Below are 11,228 nucleotides of genomic sequence, written 5' to 3' on the forward strand. Positions count from 1 at the left end.
TTTCAGCATATGAAAATTAAATTCTACCTATTAATCAGCCTTATAAAGTTATAATGGAAAAATTAGGACTGGACATGAATCGGATAATATCCGCATATCCGCGGTAATTATCCGCATTCAATCCGAATTTTGTGGATCTTATCCGATCCATAAAGTCATCGGATCGGATAGGATCCCATCCGCATTATGATAGGATCAGATTGCGAATTTGGCAGTAATATCCGCGGATCTGATCCGCAAATCCGCATATCCGCACATTACATATAAATAGCATAGTTTAAGAAAATAAACTCTAATGTGATATGAATTTTAGTGTGTTGTTTTATGAATTTTATGATATCTTGTTTTTTATTTTTTATATTGTACTTCGACTTAAAATAATTAAACTTAAATCTTGTGTTATTATTATTTTTTGTTATTCAAAAAAACTTTTATTGATAATTTTTTAGATTTAAATATGCTTAAACGGGTGAAAAATTATTTTTTTTTTCTAAAAATAGCCAAATAGAATTTGAAAACATTTTTTCTTAAATTATGCAGATATACCCGATATTCGATCCGCAAGTATGCGGATCCGATCAGATCGAATTCGGCCTGAAAAATTACGAATATCATATCCGATTCGATCCGATGTGTGCGGATCGGATAAAATTTTAAACTATATCCAATCCAATCCAATCCGTGTGCGGCGCTAAGAAAAATAGCCAACTAACTTGAGCCAAAAGCCTGATATTTCACGAGTCATGATAATAAAAAAAATTGAAAAATATTATATATAACATTGTGTATATTTTTGAAGTATTTTTTATTTGTAATAATAGAAATCATTGATAAGAAGTGAGAAAAAAAATAAAAGATTTATCTTATATATCATAAAAAATATATAAAAGAAATGTATATAAAAATGATATAAATGTTTTTTTTTTTTTAAATTAAGTAACTTTTTCCCATTAATCGTCTATGTGTTTTACTATTTTATATAAATCAAACTGAGTGATATTTAAATTTGTTTCTAACAATTGTGTATATAATAAATTAAATTCTAACTACAAAAATTAATAAATTGGTTGTTGATTTTTTAAAATATTAGGCAAATTAATATTGTATAAAATAAAAAAATAAATGTATCCTCAGCATTTATTAAAAAGTGATAAATTAGTCTTTAATTTTTTTAAAAAAATATTATTTAAAGATTAAATTTTTTATATTTTAAATAATAATAAACTAATTTTTTAATATATTTTATTAAAAATTAATTTATCAGATATTCTAAAAAATAATGAATATTTTTAATAGGGACTAATTTGTTTGATATGGAAAATTTTTTTGGTTGTTCTTAATTGGATACAAAATTCGTTACCCGCAAATATGGGGTTTTACTCTCTTGTTTTTATATATATCAACGACATTTAAGTATTTTCAACCTAATTTCAGCTGCTTATTTAATAAAAATATTTTTGATTAGTCACAGTATTCTTAATTTAACATGTTAAAAGATTAATTCATTGTGGATATGAACTCTATTTAAGAATATATCGTTGGTCAATTAATTATTATACATATAAAACGATATTCGTCCTAACACAAAGACACTTGCAGATGAATAAGTTAAGTCTGAAGGCTTATTTAAATAAAGGGCTAGTGTTTGTGCCTGGCCCAACTCTCTTTCTGGTCAACAGCTGCCTTAAAAATTCAATTCAGTCCAAAAACAAAAAATAAAAAATAAATTCAGCCCGAAGCTTTATGGATTATTCTGTTGTTTAAAAAGAATGTATTTTTAAATGGGGCCCGCCTTATGCATGTAGCAATCCATTGGCCAGCGACAAATTCTTAAATGAAACTCAATACTATGGCGGATTAGTCATTAGCCTGCCAGATTGAAAGATACTGTAGAAAACAAAAAAAAATGTGTTTTTAGTTTTTTACAACAAAAACATTAGATATGACAATGCTGGAAAAGATATATAACTTATAAATATATATAAAATTAGTATGAAATATAATGTTTAAGGTAAAAAATATATTAATATTTTTGGAGTGAATAATTTTGGATTAATATTTACACCAAAAGTACTCAAAAAAATGAGTGTAAACATATTAAAATTCACTTAATAGTATACTGTTATGGACCTTTCATTTTTATGCATATAAAAGTTTAGAAAATTTAAGGCCTTTCTTTTTTTAATGAACGTTAACTCACAAAGGCCTAAAAGTAGTGACCACAAGTCTCAAGATTACACAAAATTAATCATCAACTCAAGTTTATATATATATATATATATATATATAGATAGATAGATAGAGTTGTAGTCTTTGGTGGTTATGTCCATCTGGTGGTTAAGATGACTACGGACGTAACATATATGATATTTTAAAGGTTGACCGTGATTATGACTCGTTTATGTTGCAATAAATTCATTAATCAAACTGGATAAAGTTTATGCTTTTACTAGACATTCGCAAAGAAAAAAAAAAGAAATAAACAATATACTCATGAAACATTAATTTGAACAAAATTATTAAAATTTTGATAGAAATACTGAAGATGTAAATTATAGAAGATGAAATGAGAGTTTTATGAAGGCACGACTGTGGTAGTTCGGAGGCAAGGTTGAGTTTGTGCAGGTATGGAAGTTGAAGATGCGATCGCCCGTCCGAAGTTTCTGTCTGCAACTTCGCAGCGTCGTGGAGCTTTGAGTTCATGGCCAACTCAAGGTTTAAGATTCAATGGCGGGTCTACACCTTGTGTCTGCAATATGGCAATGTCATCGAGGGTTGAGGTTGTGGCCGAATAGTGGTTAGTTGAAGATTGGAACGTCGGTGAGGGGTTTGCGCTGGTTGTCGAAGTAAATTTCTTTCCTTATTGTTCATTGTGTTGCTGGATTTTGGGAACGGAACCTTTATATTGGACGATCTGATTATATCCTATCATCTATGATAACCACAACACTAGTCATCTCTTCATTGGTTGGTCAATTTCTAGCCACCAATAGGTACAAGAAACATAGTCACCAGAGACGTGGCTACATATATAACCATGCTAAGTGTACACTAAAATCAGCTATTAATATAAGATAAATATATTGAAATATAAATATATATTAATAATAAATTAAACAATATATATTTATACACAAATATATTAATAATTAATTTTGATGTCCATGATAAGAGTGTTGAGTTAGTAAGGTAGTTAGTGCTATGCGTTCTGTTTAGTCAGTTAGGGAGTTAGTGAACCAGTTAGTTAAGAATCTGTTAGAGTTAAGCTTCTAGAAGCAAGTGGGATTAGCTGCATGTTAGTTGGATATTAAGTTTCCATAGGCTTCTAAATCCACAAATTGCTACAGCTATAAAAGTAAAAGCACTAGCTCACTGTACGTTTCGATTTTCAATTTTACACAATGCAGTATCACATTTCAGATCAAACTTTATTAAAATTCTCTCTCTTCAACCTCTCTTCTCTTCAAATCTTCTTCTTCGTATAACCACTTACATAGATTCTGATACCTTTCAATCATTCTTCTTGTTCGTCCACGAAAATTGTCTCTAAAATTACCTCTAGCTGCAGAATTTTAAATAAGGAATTGTGGATCTTATGAGTACTGTAAATACTGAGCTACATTAGCTCGCACAAAGTACATAATATGCACTTACTTACACTTCATGTATAAGAAATTTAATCATCATGCATTTACTAAATTACTACTTGTTCTCTCTTTAGACGGAAAAAAGTACAATACATTCCATGCATTTCACTAAAAAAGTACAATCATCTTTTACAACAAAATTTCCTAATTTTATTAGGAAAAATAGAGAAAAACAACAATTAAGGTTGCTAACTGAGGCAAACAGGGTTGCCTAATTATTACAAATTTACAATAATTAAGGAAACATGTCACTCGCCATACATGCATTCCCTACATATACATTACCCAAACACAAGCAAAACAAGCACTGTAATGAACAAAAAACATTAACAATTAAATAAAATGGATGAACTAACAATAAACTTGAAAAAGGCTTAATTTCTATACATATAATAGTGTCAAACTTTTATATTTTGCTATTTAATCAGGTGTCGTCATATAAATAAAAATAATGAATTCTTTTTAGAGTCAATGGATGTACTCTTCCAACAAAATATTTGCTATTATAACCGACCATGTGTTAATATAATGTTAAAAGAAAATCTAGTTTTATTTATAATGACAACACCTTATTATTAAACGACAATATAACAAAGCTCGACAAAATAAAGTGCATAGAAATTTGACTAATTGCTTAAAGGTAAAACTCACGTGCAGTTGTCTTCATGTGAGGTTGAAAGTCAAGAATCATTACATAATTTAAAATTATTATGTTCTCTACGATTAACTTTACATGAAGACAACTGCACATGAGTTTCTCCTTACTTGAATTATAAGATTTTATGTTAACATTGGAAGCCAGGAGGAATTGATTTTTGACAAGCACTAAGGATCCAGCTTAGAGCAACAGGGACATCTAAGTTGTTGCCAAGAACATTGGCCTTAATAGCAGTGCACAAACAAAGTGCTGCTTCCAAATCAACCAAGCCATCAAGTAATGCACAACATTTGCTTGAAACTGGAGAACCAACAACAACGTTACCAAGTCCTAAGACATCAGCACAAACCCCTAGTTTCAATGTGTCTTTGGGGCATTTCTCTTTTGGTGGTGGTGGTGGTGCCGGAGTTGGGCATGGTTTTGGTGGTGGCGTGCATGATCCACATGCATTGCTCAACAAAGGTGTTGAAAGGAGAGACAGCACAAGAATTGTGGCAGAAAGCTTGCTCATGGTGTTGAAAGCCATGGCTTATAGCAAAAAGAAAATGCTTAGGAAAATATATTAATGATGTAAAACAAATTAGTGTGTTATGAAGTTGATAAATAGGGTGGTACATACTACCAATTTATAAAAGCAAAAGAAAATTTTGTGAGGATGCATCATCACATGGAAATCTGATTGAGTGATTGGTGTTGTTTTTCCAGCTGGATTTCTTTTGTATGCTTCTGAATTGATCAATGGAGTGAGGGCTATTGTTTATTTATTTATTAGTATTATTTTTTGTTTTAAATCTTCTGTGGATGCTAATTCACTAAGTTATACTAGTGGCCTTTAGATATTTTTCTTTGATTTGATTTTCACTCTTCTTCAACGACTTTGGTCTAAGTTTTTAGTATTACAAAATTACTGACTGAGTTTTGTTTAATTTATTTAGCCTATATAAGTATAACTTATTATAAAAGAGAAAAACTCAAAGAGCCAGCAGAATTTCAAATTTTTAACTAATACTTGACCGGTTAATAATTAATTTATTGTGAACATAAGTTCTATAATTAGTCACTGCACTAATAGGTTGTATGCATAAGATGGGATTCAAATTCTCAATACTTGTTTAATCGGATGAGTGAACTAATCACTCGACTAACCTAAATTAATTTTTTAATTTAATAATCTATTTAAATAAGTGTTTAGAATTTGAATCCTATCTTATGCATGCAATACAATTTATTAGTCAATAACAAATTTTTAAATAGAACTTAAATTTGTGGCAAATTAATTATTGATCTATCGTACCAAATGTTATATTTTTTGGGGTGATGCAATTTTTTGTGGCATCCTCTAGAATAATATAACATGTGATATATTAAAGAAGTTAGCAAAAAGAAAAGATACAATTAGATGATTTTTACAAATATCTATCATATATATGATCAATGTTAAATGTATTTTACTATTTAAAATAAAATAAACTAATGAATTGATATTATATGTTTTTTTAAATTAGATTAATAACATAATTTTTTAATTACTATTCATAAAATGTCATATGCATGTGTTTTTTAAGATTAAATTAATATCACATTTTAAAAATTAGAATAAAATATTATTTTGATTCTCAACGTTTGGACTAAATCTTAATTTAGTCTCTAATCTTTTAAATATTATATTTCAATTTCAAAAAGTTTCAAATATTTTATTTCAATCTCAATAAATTTTTAAATGGGTTCAACATAAGTAAGTTTATTATTAAATTTGACACAAACAATTCACATATTAAAGAACCATAATATTTTATTTCAGTTTAGAAATAAAATCGACCACCAACTATCACCATTGTAAAAACTTTTTTTTATAGAACGTTCATAATTGATTGTTAGAATTTGAAAATTTTTAAAAGAAGCAAATCCAGAAAAAGTGTTATAAATAGGTTTTGATTATATTTTTCAAACATACAAAAAAATAGATGACTTAACTAATAATGTTGTAACATTTATATCACTTATCCTATTAACTATTCATGTCAAATTTTAATGTTAGAAATCGAATTAAAATTTGGTAATAACAATAAACATATATATCACTTATATTTTTTTCAGATCAAACTGCTACTTTATTCTAAAATTAATAATGTTGGCTTACACTCTTAGAGTTCTGCAAATTAAGAAGTAACCAGATGTTTAAATAGATAATGAACTCAATGTAATGGTCGAAATTAAGATAGATTTGGTGTTAAAATAAACAATATATTAAATAAATTTAAGAATAGTAAACTTAAATGAGTCTATATCCGAATATCGACTAAAAAGGTTTGTTATCCAAAAACATTCTTATACTTTTATCCATATTTTTATTTTTTAAATTTGGTAGATATTACCAATGTATTTAAAAATGGTGGTCGTTTTCGCTAGTACAACGGTAAAAAAACATTTGTGGAGTAGTTTGAAGCTCCATTTTGTAACACAAAAATGTTCTTTGTTTTCTTGTGTAGCCATGAAAGGGACAGTTTTGACTTTTATGCATTGTGATGAGAAGATAGTAAGTAATAAAAATAAAGCCAGAAAGTAGTCCATTCTTTTTTCTCATATTTAGATTTGGAAAAATATTTTCAGAATGTAATTAATACGAGAATTTTAAATGATATACATAGGTATATATATATTGAAGAGGAGCAAGATAATGCATATATATGTCTGGTATCACATATAGAATATTTGTGCTAAATTTCGATATAAATAATTGGCATAATTAAAAACCCGATCAAATAGTTTTTTTTATATATTTTAAAAGTAATTATTATGTTTCGACATATATAATGTATTAATATATTTTAAATTAATACTAAGTTATATATATAAAAATGATTTATCACCTATAAAACTTCAATTTAACATTTATTTTTAATAAAAAAATCTAAATTTTTAAGAGATATATTTGTAACTAAATTAGATGAGTTATACTATACATACAATTCTTTTTGGCTTAAAAATCTTACAAGTTGGGCTAAGTTTAACAAAAGCTACATTCACCCACTGGAGCGTGATAACAAGCGTGTCACTCAACTGTTTCCAAAGCGCATTCTCACTCACCATTATAGAAGACACTTCTTCTTCATGTTCCTCCTTCTCCTCCTCCTCTTCCTTCTTCTTCTTCTCATTCTTCTTTATGTTTCTCCTCCTTTTTCTTAGCGTGTTTCATCTTCATCGTTATTTTTTTATTACTGTTATTGTTGTTGCATTTTTTTCCTCCTCCTCTTTCTATTGATTTTGCAACATTATGTATTTTTTTCTTCTTTGTTTGATTTTTTCTCCCAAGAAGAATTATAAGAAAACGAAATAAGAAGATGAGGAAGAAGAAGCAGTAAAAGATGAAGAGGTGAAAGAAGAAGAGTTTTGAATTATGCAGAATTTATCAGAATAAAAATATACCCAAAAATTCTTAAAATACACCCAAGTATCTTTGTGTTACACCCAAATTTGCTGTAAATATAGAAAAATATTTTCTCTTATGCTGCGTTTTATTCTTCTTCTTTTTTTTCTTATTTCTTTCTTTCTTTTACTTAAATGAATGTAAATTCATCATCTTTCAAATAATTTTGCAGCATTATGTGTTTCTTCTTCTTTGTTGTTTGATTTTTTTTGTTTTTATTCTTATTAAGAGAGTAAAACAAGAAGAAACTTGAGAAGGTAAAAAAAAGATGAATAAAAAAAAAGAAGAAGATGATGATGATGATAAAAAAAAAGAAGAGACAGTAGAAGATGAGAATGAGGACGAGGAAGAGTTTTGAATTACGCAAAATTTATCAGAATAAAAATATACCCAAAAATTCTTAAAATACACCCAAATATTTTCGTGTTACACCCAAATTTGCTGTAGAAAAATGTTTCCTCAATGCTATATTTTTTTTCTAAATTGAACCACACCTTAGCTACTTGATTGGATTCAAAATAATAATCAATTTCGTTCTGGTTCAATTGACAATCTGAACCTGAATTATTTATTATCTTCAACAACGAAATAACTGATAATGAAGGAAAAGAGTAAAAGAAAAGAGGAGAATAAATTTCAATAAAAAAAAGAGGAAGAAGAAGAGGAGGAGTAGAAAGAGGTAGTGTTGATGACTACAATAACGAGAGAAAAAAATTACAAAAAAAAAAAACATAAAAAAAATGTAAAAATAAATAAATATAAATGACTTGTATAAAAAAATGCTTCTGCGTGGAGAATAATTTTAAAATGTAGTCTAAATTTCATCTATTATTGGAATCAATAACTCCTAAGTCCTACCTACATAAGTAAATGACGTAATGAAATACTAATTACAAACGAGTGATACTTATTTTTAAATGTAAACTGTGTATATATATATATTAATAGATAATCATTTCAATAAAAGTTAAAATACAATTGTTTATATTTTAATTTGGACATACACATTCTCCAAATTGACTGGTGATGATATTGGAGGTGTCAACAAGAAATATATAGAAGAATGCAATCCTTGAAAAGTATTTTTATATTTTTAGGGGAATGAATTAAACTTTTTGAGAAAAAAATTATTTATTTATTTATTTAAAAAAAATAAATATCACTAAATTATTAGAAAGATTTCTTTTCTGATTCTGTGTCTATATTTGGAAGTAAATAAACATGGACGTACACTTCGTTGAAAGAATACAACAACAGAGTTCTGCTCACAATTTTAAGACTGACTTGGAATCTTGTAAAATTTAATATAAACATAATAATACAACAAATTTAATAATCCATGTACTAAATAATCAATGCTTCTTCTCTTTCTCTCTAGACAAAAACAAGTACGAATAAATTCCATACATTTCACAAATTAAGTATGCTACACAATCATAATATAAAATAAAATTTCCCTGATTTTATCAGAGAAAATAGAAAGAAAAAAAAAACACTAAGGTTGCTAACTGAAGCAAACATGCTTGCTTGATTATTACAATAATTAAGAAAACATGTCAAGAACGGTACATGGATTTTCCACACATTATCCAAACATAAACAAAAACAAGCACTACAATTTAAAAGAAAAATTAATTGAGAAACTAACAAGATTTAACTTCTATACATTTATCAATGTGAGATTTTTTATATTGCTATTTAATAGGGTGCCATCATATAAATAAAAATAACGAATTCTTTTTTATGTAGATAGTGGATGTACATTCACTAATCAAACCAAAAATTCAAGACCGGTCAAAGAAAATGAATATTTGTCATCAAAAGAAAACCTAGTTTCATTTATATGATAGCACCACCTAATTAAACGACAATATAAAAAAGTTCAACAAAATAAAGTGCATAGAAATTAAAATAATTACTCAAATTATAATATTGTACTATCTCAATGAACATTCACATGCAGTTCTCAACTAACAGTTTCGCACGAAGATAACTGCATGTGAGTTTTCAACTCGTATCTCAACATTGGAAGCCAGAAGGAAGTGATTTTTGACAAGCACTGAGGAGCAAGCTGAGAGTGAGAGGGATATCTAAGTTGATGCCAAGAACATTGGCCTTAATAGCGGTGCACAAACAAAGTGCTGCTTCCAAATCAACCAAGCCTTGAAGCAATGCACAACACTTGCTTGAAGCTGGGGAACCAACAATAACGTTAACAAGTCCTAAGACATCAGCACAAACCCCTAATTTCAATGTGTCTTTGGGGCATTTTGCTTTTGGTGGTGGCGGAGTTGGTGTCTTGCATGATCCACATGCATTGGTTAATAAAGGTGTTGAAAGGAGTGACACAACAAGAATTGTGGCAAAAAGCTTGGTAGTGTTCAAAGCCATGGCTATAGCAAAAGAAAATACTTAGGAAAATATGTATAATTTAAGTGTGGTATATATGAAGTTGAATAATGTATTGGTGGTACTACCAATTTATAAAGGCAAAAGAATTGTGTGAGAATGTATCATCATCACATGGAAATATGATTGAGTGTGAGTGGTGATGTTTTTCCAGTTGGATTTTTTTTGTATGCTTCTGAAATTGATCAATATAGAGACAAAGTTATTACTATTTTATTTTTTTTTTTTTTAATCTTTTTGTGGATGCTAATTCACTAAGTTATACTAGTGGGCTTTAGATATTTTTCTTTAATTTGGGTTTCACTCTTCAACTTTGGTATAAATTGTTAATATTTCAAAAAATTGTTAGTGTTGCAAGTGTAAGAAGTGTTGAAATTAGTCTCACATCAAAAAAAGTAAGGAAGAGTGAAGAGTTTATAAGATAAGAGACTTATTAACTTAACACCTTAAGGTTTTAAGTTGAATGTGATATCTTTTCATCTTATGTTTTCTCACTTGATTCCTCCCCGAAATCTTTTCGGTTGTCGGGAGTTCTCCACGGTTGGCCCTATACTCTTGATTTATTTTCAACTAGACATACATATATACAAGATTTAAGGGTTTAAATTACTTATTTTATTTTTATTACAAGATAATCAATTATGTAGATAAACATAGGCGCATTTGTATGAAAATCGTGAATTACTTAAATACTAAATAAAAAAATTAATTTTTATATACTCTAATTATCGTAATATATACATTATCCATGAAATAGGTGTATTTTATAAAAATAACAGTGCAATAAATTAAATAGCATTATCCTAAATTCCTAACATCATTCTCTTTTTGTTCCGAAGGCTGCATTTTCTAATTCTTCGTACCAGCAATAATAAACTAATAATTAACAACTTTGTACCGCTTGATTATTATATTGTAATCATGTAGGATTTTGCTAATTAATAAAGTCGTCGTGGTCATCATCATCGTTACTTTTTTTAATTTTGATATGGAGTAAGTAATGGTGTATGATATAGTTATGAAAATATAGAGTGTTTCACCAGGCTGTGATGACTACGTCAAGCAAATCGGACGGTCCTGATGAGAA

At 28.0% G+C, this 11,228-nt stretch overlaps 2 protein-coding genes across 2 annotated transcripts; both read right to left on the reverse strand.

Moving 5' to 3' along the window:
• Positions 1 to 4,173: 4,173 nt before the first annotated feature.
• LOC130932798 (14 kDa proline-rich protein DC2.15-like) lies at positions 4,174 to 4,921 on the reverse strand. The gene has a single exon (XM_057862213.1). It carries the CDS (start codon positions 4,829 to 4,831, stop codon positions 4,433 to 4,435), a length of 399 nt encoding a protein of 132 aa, XP_057718196.1. The 5' UTR covers positions 4,832 to 4,921; the 3' UTR covers positions 4,174 to 4,432.
• Positions 4,922 to 9,751: 4,830 nt separating this feature from the next.
• Positions 9,752 to 10,123, reverse strand: LOC130934809 (14 kDa proline-rich protein DC2.15-like). Its single transcript, XM_057864340.1, has one exon. The coding sequence runs from the start codon at positions 10,121 to 10,123 to the stop codon at positions 9,752 to 9,754; it is 372 nt and encodes a 123-aa protein (XP_057720323.1).
• Positions 10,124 to 11,228: the final 1,105 nt, after the last annotated feature.

Source organism: Arachis stenosperma, chromosome 6 (genome assembly GCF_014773155.1).
Source record: "Arachis stenosperma cultivar V10309 chromosome 6, arast.V10309.gnm1.PFL2, whole genome shotgun sequence".
Lineage (NCBI taxonomy): Eukaryota > Viridiplantae > Streptophyta > Magnoliopsida > Fabales > Fabaceae > Arachis > Arachis stenosperma.